Source organism: Botrytis cinerea, chromosome 13, assembly GCF_000143535.2.
Source record: "Botrytis cinerea B05.10 chromosome 13, complete sequence".
In the NCBI taxonomy this organism is placed as follows: Eukaryota; Fungi; Ascomycota; class Leotiomycetes; order Helotiales; family Sclerotiniaceae; genus Botrytis; species Botrytis cinerea.
Genome location: NC_037322.1, coordinates 765,752 through 786,804, shown reverse-complemented (window position 1 = coordinate 786,804; position 21,053 = coordinate 765,752). Strand labels below are relative to the sequence as shown.

Below are 21,053 nucleotides of genomic sequence, written 5' to 3'. Positions count from 1 at the left end.
GCAGAATACTGTCGGCAGATGTGAGCTTACCATTAGCAAGCAGGAGGATTACCTATTTCGGGTGAGAGGAAATGATAAGGAAGCTTCTTGGACTAGATTGCAATTGGTTCGAGTGTGCGGTACATGTCGCACGAAACTCGGCGATAATTCTTGAGCGCCTCCTATGGAGAAAGATAAGAGGGGACAAAATGTAAATCCCCAAGTGGGAGACAGAGGATATAAGTTCTGCAATAATCCGTTCAAAAGGCTTGAGGAGCCGGGTCTCAACTGCCAACAATATTCATTTTCTTTCTGCGATTCATTACCACACCAAATTTTGTTTCATGATGTTCTTCATTCGTCCGCAAAAACTCATCTATTCTCCTGTCGAAAGCTTCGACCGCGAAGTAGAAGAACAAAAAGACAATGACAGCCGCGTAGTTGTCAGAAGCACCGGTCCAACAATCGGACTAAATCCTGCGTGGGCTGTTGGCATTGTCATGTTGCTCTGTCTTTCGATAGGCTCCACATGGGCTGTGTATTTCGAGCAAAGATTACTCTTTTCGTTCAAGTCTGTTAATGGCTTTGTATCCCAGTGGAAATGCGTCAATCCTGCTACACGCCAAGAATGGCGAACTTTAAGCGGTCAAGAGAAGGCTGAGTATCTTGCTGCCGTGCAGTGTCTGGCCACCAAGCCATCCAGAGTAAGGAATAACGGCACCCTTTATGACGATTTCCCCTGGGTTCACAGATACACGTCAACCAGTAGTATGCTCAATCACTCTTCGTCCATCAATGATAGCACGTACTGATGTAGTGTTGTGCAGCGCATAAAGCTTCCGCGTTCCTACCTTGGCACAGATATTATATACAGATTTATGAGAACGCATTAAAGGATGATTGCTCCTACACTGGCACTCTCCCGTATGTCTCGCCCACTTACAGCACTGTGTTTGAGGTTACTAATCGTATATACAAGATATTGGGATTGGTCGCTTGACTGGGAAGATTTCTCACGGGCACCAATCTGGGGCCATGACAATTTTGGCAGCGATGGGAACCTCGATGCCGAGACATCTGTAGGTGACGGCCATTGTGTAATTGACGGACCTTTCGCCGGATTGACGGCCATGTTCTACGATAATGACTACTATCCTCATTGCCTGTCACGTGGTTTCAAATCCGGTGCTGAGATGAAAGACTTAGGTAACTTAGTCCGACCCGGGGTAGTGGAAGACATTATGAGAGAAGGCAATTTCGAAGCTTTTGCGCAACGAATCGAACACAATGCTCATCGATTTGTTTCGGGGAGTATTCGTGGGGAATTTAGCAAGTTTACAGGACCTTACGGTATGTCTGATAAAGCAGCCATTGCTCATAGTTCATTACTGACCTCCGCGAGCAGATCCCGTATTCTTCCTACATCATACAAATCTAGACAGACTGTGGTGGATTTGGCAGATGATGGACCCGAAAAACAGACTTCAGGAGTACAATGGAAAATCCAACAAGGACACCTTGAGGCGTGCCTCACTGGACGACACGTTGGATATGGGAGGTCTGCGTCGAAACCTTGCCGTTGCTGATGTCATGGAGACCACTTCTGATCTTTTTTGCTATCAATACTGAAGGACTTCCGGTAAATTACTTACGTGCGGAAAGAGAGGATGCTCAGAACGGTGAGGGTTACACTGATAGCTGCATTAGATGAGTTTCCACCGTGAAATCGTGTAGACAGGATCTGCTTTTTGATAGGGAATCTTTGAATTTATTACTTTCGCCAAGATATCTTACCCTTATGAGAGGGCTAGTACACTATCGCCAGTAATGATCGAGAAACATGCATGGACTCGCAAGATCACCTGTGAAGTGAATTGGGTGTGCCAGGAATCTCTGTCTTATCCACAAAGTCAAACCACGTTGACCCAAGATTTTTTCTTTTCTTCAAGAGCCGAGATCTGGCAAAGGCAATTTCCCTGTAGAATGAATATCGGTGCGTCTGTGTCTATTAGTGGTGTGTTTGTCGTAATGATGTGTCATCATATATTCAACATCTTTCCCGCGCTTTGCCGTGTTAAATGACTTCTAATCTTGTAGCATTGAATCTTGTGAATAGAATCAAATCAAAAGAATCAATTTTTATCCACAACCCATGGATACGAGCCGTAATGCGAGTGGATCTGTGGTAGCCTGAGGCAAGAACAAAACTAAAAAGACCCTGGGCATGCTCCCCCACATCGGCCATGGTAAAAAAAAAAGTTAAAGATAATATTTTGAACCCCAAACTTGAACTTTTTTCTCTCGTCATTCCTTTTCAATCATTTTCAGTATTTGCATGCGATACGTGTAAATATATTTTGAAAATGGATCAACAACAATTCTTAGAGCTCTTACAGGGCGTTCAGATTCGTAAGTGTCTCCCAAATCGCAAGATGCCCCTCCATTGCTAATCTTTCCCTCATTACAGCTGATACGGAGCGTGTCAAGGCTGCAACTACAGAATTAAGAAAGAACTATTACCCAAACCCAGAATCCCTTCTCTGGCTTATCGAGATCTTCATCGCTCATGGAGATCAAGCAATTAGACAACAAGCCGCCGTCGAGGCTCAACGCTTGGTCAAGAAGCACTGGAAAAACATTTCAGATGCACAAAAACAACAAATCAGAGAACAACTTCTACAAAAGACATTAAACGAGGAGGTTAAATTGGTTAGACACTCTGGTGCTCGTGTTATTGCCGCTATTGCAGGTCAAGATATCGAAAACGGACAATGGGCCGACCTACCAGATACTCTCGCACAAGCCGCAGGCTCTCCTCAAGTCTCACACCGTGAGGTCGGAGTTTTCATTCTCTTTACCTTACTCGAGACTGCTTCACCATACTTCGCCGAGCAAACCGCTGTTTTGTTCTCCATTCTCAGCAAAACCATCCACGATCAAGAGAGCACTGATGTCAGAATCAACACTTTGATCTGCCTTGGCGCCGTTGCTACTATGATCGAGCCAGATGAGGATCCAGAAAGTTTGAAACTTTTCCTTGAGATCTTCCCACAAATGGTCAGTGTCTTGAAGAACTTCATTGATTCCAAGGAGGAGGACCGCACCGTACAAGCTTTCGAGGTTTTCCAAACTTTGTTGGGATGTGAATCAGCTTTGATCGCACCTCACTTCAGAGACCTTTGCAACTTCATGCTTGAGGTTGCTTCAAACACCAACAACGAGAATGATGCAAGAACTCAAGCTTTGTCTTTCATCATGCAATGCACCAGATATAGAAAGATGAAGATTCAAGGCACCAAGGATTTGGGTGAGAAGATCACCATGACCAGCATGCAAATCGCTACCGAACTTGAAGATGATGATGATGAAGATGATGAGACCTCTCCAGCTCGTTCTGCATTGGGTCTTCTCGGTTTACTCGCAGAAAGCTTGCCACCTCGTCAAGTTATTGTTCCTCTTCTTAACGCTCTTCCACAATTCTCCAACCATCAAGATCCAAGATATCGTCAAGCTGGTATCCTTGCACTCGGTATGTGTGTTGAAGGTGCACCAGATTTCGTCGGTACTCAAATGGATAGTTTCTTACCTATCGTCTTCAAACTCCTCGAAGATCCAGAAAGTGGTGTCAGACATGCAGCTCTTAACGGTGTTGCAAGATTGGCAGATGATCTTGCTGAAGATCTCCAAAGCACTCACGAGCACCTCATTCCTGCTCTTCTCAAGAACCTCGATGCTGCTATGCAATATGCAGCCAGTGGAAACAATGACAAGCAAACTCTTGATACCATGAAGGCATCATGTGGTGCTTTGGATTCCTTGACTGAGGGAATGGACCAAGACATTGTCAAGAACTACCTCCCAACTCTTGTCCCACGTCTTACTCAATTGTTGGACCACCCAGATGTCGGTGTTAAATCTGCTGCCGCAAGTGCTATCGGTTCCCTTGCAAGCTCTGCTGAGAAGGAATTCCTTCCATTCTTCAAGGACACCATTGAGAAGTTGGCACAATTTGTTGAATTGAAGTCAAGCAATGATGAGCTCGACCTCCGTGCTACTGTCTGTGATTCCATTGGTAGCATGGCAGCAGCTGTTGGTGCTCAGGTCTTCCAACCTTACGTCAAGCCATTGATGCAAGCAAGTGAAGAAGCTTTACACCTTGACCACCCACGTTTGAAGGAAACCAGTTACATTCTCTGGAGTACCTTGGCAAAGGTTTACGAAGAGGAGTTCACACCTTTCCTTGAGGGAGTTGTTACTGCTTTGGCTGCTTGTTTGGACCAAGAAGAAGATAACCTTGAAGTTGAGCTCGGTGAACATGCTCAAGAATTGCTCGGCGAAGAAGTCATTGTCGCTGGCAAGAAGGTCAAGGTTGCTGGTGCTACAGATGTTGAGGAGGGTGATGACATGGATGATGACGACGATGATGAGGACTGGGATGATCTCACTGCAGTTACCGCCGTTGCAATGGAGAAAGAAGTCGCAGTTGAAGTCATTGGTGATATTCTCACCCATACTCGTCAACACTACATGCCATATTTTGAGAGAACCATTGAGGCTATTTCTCCTTTGGTTGAACACTCTTACGAAGGTGTTAGAAAGACTGCCATCAGCACAATGTGGAGAGCATACGCTTGCCTTTACAGCATGATGGAAGATAAGACTGGAACAAAGTGGACCCCTGGTTTGCCTATGGCAACTGAACCAACTCCTGAATTGGTCAGAATGGGAGAGATTGTTACAACTGCTACAATGTCTCTTTGGGAGGATGAATATGACCGGTAAGCTAAAATTTCTTTTCTTTTTCCTATTGCATGAAATGATGAACAACATGACGTTATACCCAGCTCACTCAGATGCACAAGTTGCACATGCTGCGAACGCGTATCTACTCCTGATCATTCTTACTATCATTCATTTGTATGAATTATCTTTAAGATAGTAACTAACATTATAAAATAGTGGTGTCGTTACTGATATTAACCGCAACGTCGCTTCTACCTTGAAGCTTTGCGGACCAGCTATTTTGGCTCAACCAAACTTTGCTGAAGCCATCAAGAACGTCATCTTCGCTGTCATTATGCGTCTTCACCCATGTCAACAAGATCTTGGTGATGAACTAGAGTCACCTGAAGAGGAAGATGCTGAATCTTCCGAATATGACTGGCTCGTCATTGATACCGCTCTTGACCTTACCTCGAACCTTGCTCTCGCTCTCGGTGCCCAATTTGCCGAGATCTTCAAGGAGTTTGAGAAGCCACTCAAGAAGTTTGCCTCTTCTAACACTCCATTCGAGCGATCCACCGCTATTGGTGTCATTGCTGAAATCACTGGCCACATGGGATCAGCCATCACTCCTTTCACTGCCTCCCTCTTGCCAGTTCTCCTCAAACGCCTCTCCGATACCGACCCTGAGGCAAAGTCAAATGCCGCTTATGGTACTGGTCTTTTGATCTTCCACTCTCAAGATAGCGCTACCTACCTCCCATCATACAACAACATCCTTAGCAAGCTCGAGCCTTTACTCCAAACTAACCATGCCCGTTCCATTGATAACGCCTGTGGATGTGTTTCCCGTATGATTATGGCTCATCAAGATGCTGTTCCACTTAACGATATCCTCCCAGTCATGGCTGGATTATTGCCACTCAAGGAAGATTACGAAGAGAATGAACCAATCTTTGAAATGATTGCAGGCCTTTACAGTCAAAGCAACCAAACAATTTTGCAACTCACTCCAAAATTGATTCCTGTATTTGCTGCAGTTCTCGGCGAGCCAGTTGAACAATTGGAGATTGAGACCAGAGAGAAGGTTAAGGGTGTTGTTAAGTTCATTGGTGGAAGTCACCCAGAATTGTTGAACGGACACCCATCATTGCAAAACTTGTGATTGCATATTTAGAGACTTTTCTTTAGGAATAATTTGGTGGAATGAATGGATTTCTGATTTTTGACTGCAGTGGTATCGAACTGAATACGATACTATATACTCGGTCTGGAAAAATACCAGAATGAATAGATTGATGGGAAGGAGATAAAAAGGTTTTTATAAGTTATGACGTGATGAACATACCCCCAATGCACGAAATGAAGGATGAAGGATGAATAGATAGATTATTACTTGTAGACAGAATGAGAATTTTTCATTTTGTTTAAAATTTCTTTTGGGCATTGTTAAATTTTTCATTTCAATTTTGTGCAATTCCACAATGAGCACATGTACGTTGATCCATATCTTTTATGGGGGCAAGCCCCCAAACCCCCAGTCCTCGCTGCGCTCGAATGTCTAAAGATAACGAACAATCTTCTTTGAGCCTCTTTCCGATGTTGAAATTGAAAAAGATCATGGGTCAAGATATCTTTGGGCAATTTCCATTTAGTGGTGAACAAAGCCTCTCGTCATTCGTAAACTGATCCAGTTAGGTTCCACCTACTCTGTCTCTATATTTAGAGATTTCAGAACCAAAACATTGCGCGGTGCTTCTGGGATAAAAAAAATGTTCGGCTGTGTTTTGGCTCGATTGTGATAGAAGTATTAGCCTGAAATGCATCAATTGCTCCGTGTGCCTCGCTGGCTGCGCCGTAGATGCTGAAACACCAAATCGACTTAACTTGTGCTACCAGAAAGTCTACAAATCCGCGGCTAGGAAAAGCAGACCAGGCTTGTGGTACGTGCATTTATTAGCTTCGGCGTAGTATTTCTTCTGGCTGCACAATTATCTGTGACAGTGTTGCAGACTGCGAATGTGGAGTCGTTGATTACCCAGGTAAATGCATGGGCTGTGTTGTCTTCAGAAGCGTTTGCGGAGAAGATCGGTTTTGGGGGCTGGATTGTTTCGGGGTTTATATTGTGATGTTTGAGAAAGACATCGGCTCAAATGACCTTTTTGATAAGCATGGATTCACATTCGATAGATTTTAGCATTTATTCAATTTCATCTCGTGGAGAAGATATGTATGCCAAACCTTTTGGGAATTTCTACTAGTAGAGGAGGATCTTCGAAAATCTGCACTTCCAATCACTCGTTCGCAGGGGTTTATCACCTGGGTGGGGATTCGCGAAGGGAGGGGTGGGTCGAGAAGAGGCTCTTCCCAGGTTCTACGTACCCTGAATTACCAGTTTGGGAACTTCGATGCAACCCGAGAAATGCGCAGCCCTCCATGTTATCTCTGCGTTAGATCCTACGTATCACATTAGTATAAGCTGCAGAACGAGGCTGTCAGGCTCTGGCGTGAAGGATGCGGCACGTAATTTCTCGCGACAATTGATTTGGGGGCCAAATGGGAATCTTAATATAGATTGGATGGGTACTGACTGACGTCGAGTGTCTGCATTTCTTTCTCTCTTGTTATTAGATTAGTTCCTGGGGTCAATTGGTTCGAGCTTTGATCGCTTTCCATTTCGCCTAAGAAAGCTTTGATACATATATTTGTTTAACGAAAATGTTGTTTCGCTACGAGAGTTTAGCTTCGGTGCTAGCCTGTGTTGAGGCTGTCGCGGCTTTGTATAGCAGTGATGTCAAGATCTCTCCACGGGATTTCGATTCAAGACAAACGACCAGTTTAGGAGCTATCACTGTGCGTTCTGCGGAACAGAAACGAGGACTTGCCAGTTTTAAACCGGATTTGGAGTGTACTCATCATTATGCTGATCGTACGTTTTGTTCTCTCTCGATTGCTCCTCATCTCTTTGCTTGGATTCTTTCGATTACCAATTATATACCGAAATGCGAAAGGAACATTTCATGCTTTGTTACTATGATTTGGCAAGGTGTTAATGATGCATAGATGATTCGATAATTCGAGGGGCACATTCGAGATTTGCATCCACATCGATGAAATATAAATTACCTGCCGTCGCATTGGAAGATATTGAACTCAATGTCAAGAACATTGTATGTTCAAAGTCAACTATTATTCTTCAGTTTCCCTCGGAAAATTTGTTACTTGGAGCAAAGAAAGAATGGAAAGATTTATCAGAATTCTTGGTCATTTCATCGCACGCCGGGTGTAATGACCAAAATGCGCGGGCTCCATATTTGTAAGGGGAAATGGTAACAATGTGTTGAAAATTACTAATAATCACAATAGAGTATCCAACGTTGAATATGTTTTCAAGTCCAGTACCGCTATACTCTCCGTGCGACGAATTGAATGGAGCGATGCCTACGATACGATGGAAGTAAAATTCGGAATGGGTAAATACGATAGTAGCGCCCTCCGTATACACAATGATTTGCGCAAAAGAATTACTTCGTCAGTTTCAGTATCGTCTTCTGAAACCGTCTCGTTTCCATCAGCGCCATCAGCAACACCCACCTCAGACACATCAGTTCATGACATTGGATATTCGGTACCGGCGGGTTTTAATCTCGGGTCTTTCGCTACTTCGTACGTTTATACATTAACTTTAGTTTATCAGCTCAATGTGACTAACGTATATGATTAGAAATGATGGTGTAGGCGGATCTTTATCAATAAGTTGTAGCAATTGTTCAATTGAAGGTTCAATCGAAATGACTCAGGGCGTGTTTAATGTTAGCAACTCCTCTCTCGATACAAAGAAAGCAGTGAACTTTGTAGAAAATGGTTATTTCGATATGGTAGTCAATGGATTCGGTGCCCATATTGAAATTGATACTGCAGTTGCGGGAACATTTACAGAAACCTACATTATGAATCTTATGACATTGGCTTTACCAGGTTTTCAGGTATGTCATAAATTTACCCCGCATCTTTTCAACCCAGGAATATGTCTCTCACAGGTATTCTAACACATCTTTTAGATCCCAGATATTGCCGCAATAGGCCCAATGTGGGTTCCTGCAATTCAAGGCTCCATCGGCGTCTCGAAAAATCTAAATTTCACTTACGGTTTCGACGTTTCCGCCCCAGATAATTCCTCCATCCGACTTAATATTGGAAACCTTACCGAATCAACATCTTCTGGTTTTAGCGACTCCTCCATCACCGCTCTTCCCCTTACTGCGACCGATTCCTCCATATCCTTAACTCTCTCTCTCGCCCTTCATTCCCAAATTCTCCTCGGTGTTAATATACTATCAGGAGATGGGTCTATAGCCGCCGGCGCTTTTCTTGATCTTCCCGCTCTCTCCGTTACAATCTCCGAACTCACCTCGGTAGATGAAAACTGCAATCCAGCTCAAAGCTCTTCCTCAAGTGTTAAAGACCTAGACTATTTCTCCTCTCTCACAAATATTGTTCCACAAGCAGATATAGCAATAGGACTCCAAGCCGGTATTCAACTGACGGTTCCGGATTTACATTTTGTGGAAAATGTAGGGACGACGGCTACGCTTGCTGGAACGAGTATGCTGCTTCCGACTCAATGTATGAGCTTTGATGGGGGGAAGAAAGAATTTGTTACTCCCGGAGCTACTGGGAGTTCGAGTTCGAGTTCGAGTTCAAGTACGGGGACGGGTACAGCCGCAGATTCGAAGAAGTCGAATGCGGAGAAACATGTTTCAGTGCCGGTGGTAGGTGGCGGAGGGCTTGGAGGGTTGACTTGGATGGCGGGACTTTTGGGGTGTGTGGTTTTTGTAGCGTTGGGCTTATAATGATGATTTGACGATTTGACGATTCTTAATTTTTCTTACCTGTCGAGCCGAAATTCTCAGATTTGAGATCGGACAAGTGAGTAGAAGGTGCTTACTGTATCGGCCATCCACCTTCTTCTATCTCAGGATTATTCATCCCCTTTGTGCTGGCCTTGATGAATTCCTCTATGGAGATCTGTGTCAATTTGCTTGCGAGTATGGGTACTGCCCGCCTGGAGCATGTGATATCTCTACAGGTGTATCACAAACTGTTTATGTCGTCCAAATAATTTTTGTGGAACCTAGTCCAGTATTTTTATGCCCACCGCCATGCGTATTTGTTATGCCATCATCAACTATGAACTCTGAGACAGTCATAACATTCCCACCTATCTCAACGTCAATAGTTATTGGTGGGTCAATACTGTTGTCTATTACGCCTGCTCCAAGTAAGTCACTTCCACTGCTTGGTGGCAATTTGCTGTGCTGATGGAACTTGTGATAGTAAACGAAAGTCATTTATGAATCGCGCTACCCTTATTTCAGGAAGCTTGGGACTAGTGGAGGGTTAGAAAATTGCTCAAACTTAGGAGTTCCTTAGTACTTACTTTTATTCTTATACAATAATAGATAGAATTACTATGAAGATATTACAGACCGTCTCTGCAATCGTCACTTCTTCAAATGCATTGAAATTAAGTCAAGACGTCTGTCGATGAATCAAATTCTGATAGTCAAAGATGCCTTCATCTTAGAACAGCAATTTTTCATCAAGAGTATTTCCCAAATATGAAGCCTTTGAACTTTGGATGTCGGTAGAGGTAGGAATAAGGGTGGGAGGAGAATTGATCAAAGAGGCTGCGGTGTCACGTGTGGTGACTACCCCGCACTTCGGCGACAATAAGACGACTACGAGTAATCATCGAGTAGTTCTCCATTGTCTGACATTCTATTTTCGTTTCATACTTAAGTCTATTCCATCACCAACTTCTCTTTAGATCTTCTCAGAGACTCCCATTGAAAGCCCATTTACCATTCCCAGATACTTCCATCGTATATCACCATTTTTCCACCATGCTTTTCCTTAGAAGTATCCCCAAGAACTTCCATCATACCATCACAAGACACATCAGGGGAGATCATATTTTGTTTTATGAATTCATCATCAAATCCAAGACCCTTTGCGCCTTCATAGCCCAGCTCAGTCGTGACCCAGCCAGGAGCCACAACAAAGGCATTTAACCAGTCGTCCTCAGCATTGATTCGAACAGTAAGCCAATTAACAACAGCTTTTGAGGATCCATATGCAGAATTGCTTATCGGGGGTTGACGCCTATAGATGGATTAGCACCGGAGATTTAGCATGATACCAAGAATGTGTCCACACTTACGCAATTGCCCCGGCCGTGGAGCCCATAGGTGTGAAAATGGGATTCTTTGATTTCTGCAGCAAAGGTCGTGTTGCTTGGTATATCGATACACATCCATAGACATTGGGTTCTATGTGGGCTTTCAGATCCGATATTTTGAGATCAGCCACTTTGGGCCAAACATAAGACACGCCTGCATTGGCAATAACGATATCAATATGTGGGATGTTGTGCTTGTCCTGGAGTTCCTGGACGGCATCAAATGCATCTTGTTCGATTGAAGCGTCAATTTTGACGATAATTACTGTCAAAAGTTAGACTTATTTTGGAAATTTGGAGAACGTTTCAAAACCTTTTCGGGAAGTCCCATGTTGTGCATTTTTATTGCCAGTTGAGATTAGTGGAAGGTGAGTAAAATATACTTACGACTACTTCTAGAGCCTTTAGGTAGATCGAAGAGCTTTTTCGAACTCTCATGTGACGGATCACGATTTGCCGCAATTACAGTGTGATTTGGTAATGCTAAGTAGCGTTGGAGGAGTCCTTTTCCCAAGCCTCGATTTGCACCAGTTATCAAAACTATAGTTGGTGGCATTATGATGTTGTAAGATTTTAGGAATAAGTCTATTTGTTGTAGTGAAGAAGCAAGAAGAGTATGTTGGTCGAATGTACTTTTTTTGAGACATGATATTCATGAGGACATCTTATAAAGTGATAAGTTCATGACAGATGATAAAATTCTTCCGGATTACGAATGTATTGATTGCAAATCAAAGATAAATAACTCCACTCTAGATGATTCATCTGGTGAGTTCACAAAAGAAATCCCAATGATAGAAGTGAGAGCATGGGTTGTTATCATGAGAATCTGACATGCATGGCCAACATTCCGACGAGACGACGGAAGTTTGTAATCCAGTGGTAAGATGGCTATTCAACAGCCGCGTATCAATCAACCTCCTGAATTACGTCCCCGAAAATAGATTCGAATGCTTTGATCAATCGAATTATGAATCCTGTTTTTCAAGTCAACAACTTTCCACTTCTTGCTATACTAGCGGCCTTGGAGGTTCTAAGATGATAGTTTTATCTTTCGCCCTATGAATTCTGTACCCCTATTCATGTTCAGCCCTTGTCGCATTTAATTGGGACTAGGTCATGTCTTCACACCTTCCCCAACGTCACATGCCAAGTTTCCTCTTCAGCCTCACCATTGGCAATCATGGAGTCATGACAGATGTAGTCAATTTAAGCTTTCTGGAAATATTCTTCCATCTAGATATACGGCGTGCTGATCTCACGCATTCTAATTCTGGAGAAAGCTGAAAATCCCGATTCTAGAGCGATCGAGAAACATTGCACATGATCTCCATACGTTACACATGAGTCAAGCATGGATGTACAAGCAAGCCTCCACGAAAATCATTTCTTTTTCCCGCTTAGTCCTTAGGAGTTTTAGAATGTTAACCTATTATTTGAGCTTATTTTCTGCCTCTTTGCGCCACATAAGTAACAAACGAAGAGTATTGCATAACAGAGTCGTGATTTTCATTCATGTGTTTCACACCCAAGGACCTAATCATATCAAGCGATAGAGATTTCAGTTTCTTATCCTAGCAACAATCAATTCCGAGCCAACATCTCGGAAGCTACTTGGGTATAAGTATGAACGTCGAGGAATTTTACAGAAGTTTGTCTTCTCCAGATACCTTGAACTTTCGGACTTCTTCCAAAGTAAAATATTACTTTACACAATGAGATTTTTCTCCATATATGACATCGCATTATTCGGTGCATTAGCCACCGCTAATCCTCTTATTCAGGTTCTTTCATCAAGGGATACCTCCGCTCCTGAATCATCATCTGTCGTTCCCAGTTACACAGTACTCAACAATTATTGTGAGAATGCGGGCCCTAAGGCTGTAAGTTTGTCGGTCTCTTTTTGTATCTCGTTGGCGTCTCAATTCAGAATCGGGTGTCACTTTTCATCAACATTGATCGCTCGTAGTTTCCTTCATAGTTCACTTGATAGTTGAGTATGAATCGCACTTACTAACTTTTCTTAGTATGTCGGAGTCCAATACGACAATGGTGTAATAACCTCTTATGATTATAATCAGTGCTACCCTTACACCGTAAATGGCAGTACCGCATTGCAAGCCGTTTTCTGTAAAAGTGTCATCTGCGAGAATTGCGCGTATGTATGAACTTTCTAATTTTCTCACCTCTATCACTCGGGCTGTCATTTCGAGAGCTTAAATAACGCACCCGCAGCTCTTTTTTCACCTTTTTCCATGGCCCAAACTTCATTCGAAGATATACTAACGACTTCTAAACAGCGGCGATGATTGCACCGACCCCAACCTTACTCTCACAGTCCCAAGGAGTCTAACTTTGGTCAATCCATGGGGACTTGTAACAACGATTTTAGGGAAAGGAGCAATATGCCAGGAGCTCTAGCTTGACTGACAGGCTTAACCCTCCGATGAACCAAAGCTTTCTATTGAAAACAAAAAATTAGTTTCGTTTTGGGCTGATCACGTTATGTGGAAGACTGCTGTGATATGGCTCGATGCAATCATTCACGTTTGTCAACCAACACGAAGAATGGCTTCAGAATTCCAGAAAATCAACGTTGGCCGTCATCAAAGAAACTTGCACCCACCACAGTCGCTTCTGATTGATATTCTAAGCTAGTAAAAGTTCTTACGCATTTAAAGTCAGTGTTACTTTTGATCTTTTGATATTACTGTGTTTGCGCAAGAGCTTTCCATTTATTCACCTGTTGAAGAATGCTATTAGAAGCCCCGCTTTTGTGTCACATAATAGTGACATCGTGTTGGTGGTCTACACAGATCGGTACTCAACTAATTGTGATTTCTATCGGTGTGGCCGAACAATAGCTACACCGATTCAAATCAAAAATCCACGTTTTCATGTTCATTTATATCTATCCGCGTTACAATGCTGCCTCTCAGCTCGTTATTTTTGGTTTCACTTTGTAGCACCATCTCAGATTACCGTTACCAAATTTTGTTTTGAGAAATGTCAGGCGTGTCAATAATTTCACAATACGAGAGACGACTGTGTCTACGAAATGGGATGTACGAGTGAATTTTGGGGAAATTTTGAGGTATCTTAGGCTTTACTTACTTCATTTCTCACAATTGTCTTCAAGAATATCAGATATCAATTGGATATATCAACTGCCATGATACTTCATTACCAGCTCAATCAATATTTCATCCTGTCAGTGTGTGATTCGACGTTCTAACGACCAAACTTTCACAAATTCGGCAACATAGCTTCACCACAAAGATCAAAATTTCCAAGATTCTTGAATGAATCATGAATCAATCGAAGAGGTATAAATTCTTGCTATTACCCCATCAATAAGATGTCAATCTCATCATAAATTACACACAACATCTCATCCCTCTCATCCATTCCTGAGTCTCAGACTCCTTGTCTGTCGACTCCTAATTGTAACTCATAATCGAAAATGAAGATCACCATTCCCCTCACAAGTCTATTTCTTGGGTTCGCGAGCTATGCGACTATCAATGCTCAAACTGCAGCCGATACAATCAGTTCATGTCAAGCCCAGAATTCTGATAATGTAATGAGTTCTACCTCTATCTACTTCCCATCCTTATCTTCACAGCCCCCTCCATCCCACTTCTTGGATCATAAAAACCCTATACCTACCAAACCATCATATCACAAATGAAACTACCAACATTATCCGTAAATTAACCTTCTCAAAGTTCATATTCGCAAACTACGACGGAGACCTAGCAGTCACTTACCCACATTCCCTCTGTTTCCCATTCGAAATCTTCAACAACCCTCTCAGTTCCGCCCTTTTCTGTCGTGATGCACATTGTTCATTCTACAGGTAATTTTTTTCCTCCCTCTCCTTTATTGTCTTATTGTGCAGAACACAAAACTAACCTCCTCCAACTCAATCAGTGACGACGACTGCACAACACCCTCAGATTTCTCAATCACACCCATCCCTTTCATTCAAAGCCAAGGTCTTCCTACGAAACTAACATCTAGCTTGGGGTGGAAGAGCGCGAAATGTGGAAGTAGTTTGATAGGATTTACTTTAGGACAATAGGATAATTGTCCATAGCGAAACAAAACCTTGTGGAGAACATGCGAAAAAGTTCATTTTTACTATGTACAAGGAGGACGATTTTATTTGAATTGATTGCCTGCTTTTTTTCTTTTTTTGATAATAGAATATTGTACTGTCTTTTATTTCACGGGACTGAGTGACAGAGTGAAGTGGAAGTGGAAGTGAGAGCCAAACCGAAGGCACCAGTGATAAGATAATGTTGGCATTGCTGTTTGATTGCAGTTTGTGGGCATATTATCTTGTCCTTCATTTGAATTATTAATTGACGAATGCTTTGATTACAACCATATTCCTTCCCAGCAAAAGACATGATCATCTGAAAGCATGGAGTGAAATAAAAAGTATATCACGAGGCACGTTAAGCAGCGTATTATGTCACTTGAGTTATATTTCCCTGAACGAAGGTTGAATCTGTACTGAAGTCCAGTGTTAAACCTCGACAATAAACCCCCTAGTTGATGACCAATCACTATACTTTAAGACTCCTCAATTTTTCAGCATTGTCTCAACCATGCCATTGGCATCTTCCTCGGGAGATATCCGAACTTTGATATCTAAGAAGCCAGCAGTAGTAAGTAATTTCCTTCATTCCTTTCCGTCCCATCCTTGCCGCTGTTGAATACCATCATTGTGAGATCCAAAATTGCGTGGAAATTGGTGGCTTCTTTTTTTGATACAATCATCTCATGTAACAAGAACTTTGAATATCCCAGTTTCATGGCAGATTTGAGGCTTTATGACTACTTGTCACTAGCAAGAGAATATCCTTTTGGTTGTATGGCTTCTTGCTAGCGTGTCATGCCCATCTTGGAGCTCGGGGCAAATGACGAAATCTCTTCAAACTTGTGGGAGCATCAAACAAATAATTAAGCAGCAATCGTTTGTTATAAAAGGCAGGCAACAATTTATCATCTAATATCACCTAGGAAACAAAATCTTTGGGTATCAAATGTCTCATCTATATCGCTATGCTGAAACATGCAAGTCTCTTGATGACTAAAACATCCCATGACGCCCGATCCCGTTTGAAGAAAACATGATCTATATGCAATACAGCCACAAAAAAAGAATGCAACAGAAAGCCTGAGTTGGGACCTATGCCTCTCCAAATCACCCACTACTAACAAATGAAAACGAAAATCCCGCCATATTCCCATGACGCCAATCGAAAAAATAATCCAATCCTCCTATGCATGCTCAAATCCAATAACATATAACACCCGAATATGGAATATATATCCATGCTAATATCAATATCAAAACTCAAATAAGTCCATATGTATAGGCATATCTAATCCCATACCCATTCCAAACCATAATGCTGTCAATACCCATGAGTCGTGAATATTTCCTAATATATTAAACGTTTTCTGATACGTTTGTCAAAGTCCATGCAAGACATCGTCCCAATCGGAAACCTCTCCATCACCATAATCGGTACTAGCAACACTAGCTGCTCTTTTGAACCGCTGTGTTTCGTTCGTGATAGCACCCGCTACCTTCTGCCCATCTATGATTCGTGACGGTGTTTTAAATTCTACCTCAACATCCACCTCAACATCCATCTTACCTCTGCCCTTCTCACCAGTATTTTTCGGTGTAGGTGTAGAAAGTACCGCTTTGTATACCTCATCCCACTCCTTACTTTCAGCAAGCGCAGCTTTAAGCTGTCCATCTAGTTCAGGCTCAAGATCATCATCAAAATTATGCCTGTTAGATGAAGTCGCCTCTTTGATTTCATCCCATGCTTTCTTACTCTCTGCTAAAGCAGCAGCTTCTAAATCTTCTGGTTTCTCGGTGAAAAATCTCTTCTTCGTAAACTTGTCTTCCGGTTTTTCCTTGAACCAAGGTGATCTTTTCGGTTTGAGCGTGAGTTCCATTTCTGGATCAATCTGTGTAGTACTTGGCTCAGCCAACTTACTCTGCAATATTGCTGGTTGTCCTTGATGGTGGTTAAAAGTGGATATTTGAGCTTGTGACAGCTGTGAGGGACTTGCCATCAGTGATTTGGTTTTCGGCATATCCTCCAGTCCAGGCGGCTCTAAACTCGAGAAAATTGAATCTTGGCCACAAAGAAAGTTTTGTAGATCCTCTATTCCTGCTGATATCTCCTTGTGGGCATCAATGGTGTTTCCCCTTTCTTTTTCTTTTTGGGGCGTTGAATCGGAAATTTCCCAATCCTGCGAAAACATTTTGAGTTCCTGAGTGGATAACATGCCTCCAAATTCATCATCAGAAGTTGTAGGAACATTATCCTTCACAATTCCGAGGTTTTCTTGGTCCCCTTTGTGAGCAGAGTTTCTACTCGAGTCTGTGAAAGAGTGGGATGTAATGGATTCTTCACATAGTTCTCTAGCTTCTTGAGTTGCACTAGGAAAAAAGTCGTCAAGATGAGATTCAAGAAATGCTTGTGTGGAGGGTGGAAGACTATAAGCGTCGGTTGTTTTCCTGGTGTTGACTGGAGCAACAGGGGCCGTTCCAAGTTTGCTTTTCTGTGGAAGAGCTGGAGGACCCATGTTGATAGACCTTTCTTGAAGTGCGGGGCGTATATAACTGGATGTAGGGGCTTGAGCAGATGATTTTTGAGCCGGTTCTCGTTTAAAATGTTGGGATCTGGGCACAAGAGAATGGACTAATCCCTCTTGCCAGCCCTGCTGACCCGAATCGGTTGAATGAGGGACTGGAATCTCAGATTCAATGCCAGTAGCATTGTTTGACATAGCCGGAGCAGCACCCAGTGATTTCTTCGTGGGGGCTGGGTTTCTATCTAACGGCCTAGAATTGAGGCACACATTTGTTTCTGGCACTGAAACTGCATCACAATTCAAATTGGAAGGAGAATTCTGTAGAGGATCATGAGCTAAACTACGCGAGTGTGGACTGTTTTGCTTTTCGTGAGTCGCTTTAGTTGATGAACCCCTGGGAAGACGTAATGGCGGTTTGGTATGTATGGATTGGGAGATTGATATGTTTCTGGCGTGAATAGGCGCATGCCAAAGAAGTTCTCGTTCCCCCGCAATATCCTTTACAGAACTGTTGGACGTGGGAGTTGTAGGTTTTGTGTTGTCTCTACTGATTTCTTTGTGAATCGAGAGTGCTTGTTTACTATCTGACTTGCAAACTGCATCCGCTGCTTCGGAGCGTATTTGAGAATCAAGCATGTCCTCTAGTTCAAATGGATCATCGGGCGAGTTTTTCTCCCTTTCAAAATTCTTCATTGGTGGTAGCTCTTGCTCATTGTTGAATGGGGCGGTAGGTTTTCGAAACGGGGGTCTTGTCAGGCCTGCAGATCTGGGTCTACCTAGATTCGTATTTATTGGAGTGGAATGCATAGAGCTAGTGTCCAACAATGAAATGTCGTTCTCTGACAGGGGCGGAAAATCTCCAAATTCGTCATCGGAATCTTCTAATGGAATTGGCGACCCCAAAATGGCCATTTTATCATTGTTCTTTTTATCTGTAAGTTGTTCCTTCTGCGGTTCATCTTCGTACTCGAAATTGCGATGCTTGATTTGTTTCGACAAGACTTCATCTTCATATTCATTCTCGCCCCCCTCCTCGACCTCATCCTTGTCGTCCTCGGAAATCTCATGCGCAACTCGTTTTGCGGGTGGTCCATCCAAATCATCGCACATAGTACCTTCGGACTCTTCGCCTGTATTTGATGTCTCCCGAATTCTCTTGGTTCCCTGATTCAAAAACAGAGAAATCCTCGACTGACTTGGGCGAACATGTCTGTTGGGTTCAGGTATTCCCCGTTTCTTCCTCTCTTCTTTCTGCTCTAATGCTTTTGCTGCTTTCTTATCTCTCGCCGCTTTTGCTTTCGCAGCTGCTTGTTCTTTTTCATGTGCTTTTCTATGCTTCGCAAGTTCTTCGGCGTCTCGTCGCTTTTGTTCGGCTTTCGTTATTCGTGGCGTTCGATTTGCTTTTTGATATGCTTTTTTTGCTTGTTTGCTGGTCATTGGTCGGTGGACCTTTGGCGCGTCCACCAATTCGAAGGTACGCTGTTTACTCGGCATCTTGAATGGATATTGTTTCGTTACATATTGCGAATTGCAGAAATGAATGGATGGATGATTGATGATGGATGTCGTTCAACACCGAGGTTGGACGTTCGAAGTGAGATATTCACGCGATCTGTAATTAGTCGAAGATGTGACGCGTTTGCCATGTTGACGCGGGGTCTGTTGCTAAGGCATATAACACCAAGTCACGAGACCTCGGACCAGATCTCGCGTACAATATCCCGAAAGCCATGCTATGATAAGAGCCACTCCACAACTTATACGGTCAGATTGCCATGCATGTATTCCGTACCGTTTCTTTTTCTTTCAAGATTCTTTGCACATTACTTGTTAAACCTAGCTGTATTCATCCAAGCAGACATGAAAGTCAAATCATGAGATTCTCGTTAAATAGATCGTTATACTTCCTAGTCTTCATATACACAAACTACCTTAGCAGTCAGCAGGATCTTAAGGCTTACCATTTTTGATTCGGGCCTTTGGAAGATACCCTCTGCAAACGTCGTGCTCAACTGAGCAGCCATCTGTTCGGTGTGTCTCTTAATTTGGAGGAAGCTACATGGATACCGGCTAAATGAATTGGTTCGAGTGGTTCTTACAAGTAAGGGTGCGTTTTCACTTCATACATTAAGAAGCAAGATCGCAGTCGGTAAAGTTACCTGACAAATACCAAGCTTTTCAGTGTGGGGTAGATTTCTGCGTTCAAAAAGGATTCAAAAAGAATTCTTCGAGGTACAGAAATCGGGGATCCGGATCAAAATCTTATTTAAATTTTATTCGCAACTTCAATGGAACATGGGCAGAGGTTTCTTTACTGGAGCTCATTGTTTGTGCTTGAATTCCCGTATAAGAACCCAGAAACAATCCTGGTAATAGAGTGGGATTGTAGGTCAGCAGTGCTAGCCAACACCTGGTCACTAACCGTTGGCAATATTGGTCTACTTTTACCCGATGTTGCTTGTATTTTCAATGCCGTTTGATGGGTGCGCGTTAAGGTCCCACCACAGCTCCATAAATGTACTATCTGGAAATCAGATGCACAATCAGTGAAACGATAATAAAAGTTTACCAGCCAACTGAAAAGTAGGTCTTGCGTTTTTTTGACACAGGACTCTAATATCTATAGCCAATGTTTGTTTCGATGGGGTTTATTGGGAGTATTACTTGAATAGAGGTTAGTTCTTTTAATTGGCAGATGCATTTGATTAGCATGTGAACTCTTCTAGCTTAAATTGCATTACATGTTCGTCCCGACAGTTCGGCACCTACCTGTCTAGTGCTTTCCCCATTAGTCTGCCCGCATATATCGAGAGGCGGCAGTGAGCCGGGTAAAATACCCAATGCCTATAGGTTGATTGACTTTTGACAGGCAACGCGTAATTAATTTCCTGTCTTGGTAATCAAAATATACGTTGCACAGATTGGATAATGAACATGAGCCAAGCCTCGGAGTCCGGAAAGTGGGTTATCATGAGCGTTCTAGCTAATACATATCAAATATTTTACAACCTACTCGTACTAAAAGTCGTCAATCCACTCGTGGTGCCGAAAAGCATGCAGATCTACCGCCATAAAAACAAGACTACTCTTCTCGTAGTTTGTCATCCATCCTGCATCTATCTTCGGAGTGACATACATTCTGGCCATACAAGTAATGTTCAAGGGACGAGTAGGGGTCTAATTCCACAAATAAACTCTATGAAGTATGAAGTATCTACCGTAAAACTTTTAGCCCAATCAGCCATGAGCGCCGGGTAAATACAACTTTTTATTTATTTAATTTCTCCTCCGTGCATATCGGTGGAACTAAAAATCCTGTTTCATCATGCATGTATAATTCTCGGTAAGATGGTGCATTGCTCAGAGGGAAACGACGGGCAAGCCGGGCCTTCACATTCAGTCCAAAGGATATCCAATTCCCTGATTCCTTGACTCCTTGGTTATATTCAACAACATCTTGACCTTCTGTTCATTCATAGAT

General features: G+C 42.7%; 7 protein-coding genes across 8 annotated transcripts; 5 read left to right on the top strand and 2 right to left on the bottom strand.

Moving 5' to 3' along the window:
* Window positions 1-73: 73 nt before the first annotated feature.
* On the top strand, window positions 74-1,794 carry BCIN_13g02250 (hypothetical protein). The gene is made up of 4 exons (XM_001555260.2): window positions 74-747; window positions 807-903; window positions 959-1,329; window positions 1,385-1,794. The coding sequence occupies exons 1-4, from the start codon at window positions 324-326 to the stop codon at window positions 1,606-1,608; spliced, it is 1,116 nt and encodes a 371-aa protein (XP_001555310.2). The 5' UTR covers window positions 74-323; the 3' UTR covers window positions 1,609-1,794.
* Window positions 1,795-2,254: 460 nt separating this feature from the next.
* On the top strand, window positions 2,255-6,088 carry Bckap123. The gene is made up of 3 exons (XM_001555261.2): window positions 2,255-2,388; window positions 2,447-4,757; window positions 4,939-6,088. Exons 1-3 carry the CDS (start codon window positions 2,343-2,345, stop codon window positions 5,864-5,866), a joined length of 3,285 nt encoding a protein of 1,094 aa, XP_001555311.2. The 5' UTR covers window positions 2,255-2,342; the 3' UTR covers window positions 5,867-6,088.
* A 1,257-nt stretch (window positions 6,089-7,345) lies between these two features.
* Window positions 7,346-9,629, top strand: BCIN_13g02230 (hypothetical protein). Its single transcript, XM_024696721.1, has 5 exons — window positions 7,346-7,630; window positions 7,765-8,017; window positions 8,068-8,367; window positions 8,426-8,687; window positions 8,763-9,629. The coding sequence occupies exons 1-5, from the start codon at window positions 7,420-7,422 to the stop codon at window positions 9,552-9,554; spliced, it is 1,818 nt and encodes a 605-aa protein (XP_024552534.1). The 5' UTR covers window positions 7,346-7,419; the 3' UTR covers window positions 9,555-9,629.
* Window positions 9,630-10,379: 750 nt separating this feature from the next.
* On the bottom strand, window positions 10,380-11,528 carry BCIN_13g02220 (hypothetical protein). 2 transcript variants are annotated; one of them, XM_024696720.1, is made up of 3 exons: window positions 11,256-11,528; window positions 10,925-11,207; window positions 10,380-10,866 (listed from the first exon to the last, which is right to left on the bottom strand). In XM_024696720.1, exon 1 carries the CDS (start codon window positions 11,496-11,498, stop codon window positions 11,301-11,303), a length of 198 nt encoding a protein of 65 aa, XP_024552533.1. In that variant the 5' UTR covers window positions 11,499-11,528; the 3' UTR covers window positions 10,380-10,866; window positions 10,925-11,207; window positions 11,256-11,300. The 2 variants fall into 2 exon arrangements, with proteins under 2 accessions (XP_024552533.1, XP_001555313.1); XM_001555263.2 differs by having other exon boundaries at window positions 11,330-11,528.
* A 969-nt stretch (window positions 11,529-12,497) lies between these two features.
* BCIN_13g02210 (hypothetical protein) lies at window positions 12,498-14,110 on the top strand. Its single transcript, XM_001555264.2, has 3 exons — window positions 12,498-12,825; window positions 12,970-13,100; window positions 13,243-14,110. The coding sequence occupies exons 1-3, from the start codon at window positions 12,658-12,660 to the stop codon at window positions 13,361-13,363; spliced, it is 420 nt and encodes a 139-aa protein (XP_001555314.1). The 5' UTR covers window positions 12,498-12,657; the 3' UTR covers window positions 13,364-14,110.
* Window positions 14,111-14,302: 192 nt separating this feature from the next.
* BCIN_13g02200 (hypothetical protein) lies at window positions 14,303-15,232 on the top strand. The gene is made up of 3 exons (XM_024696719.1): window positions 14,303-14,522; window positions 14,671-14,801; window positions 14,876-15,232. The coding sequence occupies exons 1-3, from the start codon at window positions 14,406-14,408 to the stop codon at window positions 15,024-15,026; spliced, it is 399 nt and encodes a 132-aa protein (XP_024552532.1). The 5' UTR covers window positions 14,303-14,405; the 3' UTR covers window positions 15,027-15,232.
* A 697-nt stretch (window positions 15,233-15,929) lies between these two features.
* Window positions 15,930-19,177, bottom strand: BCIN_13g02190 (hypothetical protein). The gene has a single exon (XM_001555267.2). It carries the CDS (start codon window positions 19,064-19,066, stop codon window positions 16,430-16,432), a length of 2,637 nt encoding a protein of 878 aa, XP_001555317.1. The 5' UTR covers window positions 19,067-19,177; the 3' UTR covers window positions 15,930-16,429.
* Between the last annotated feature and the right edge of the window lie 1,876 nt (window positions 19,178-21,053).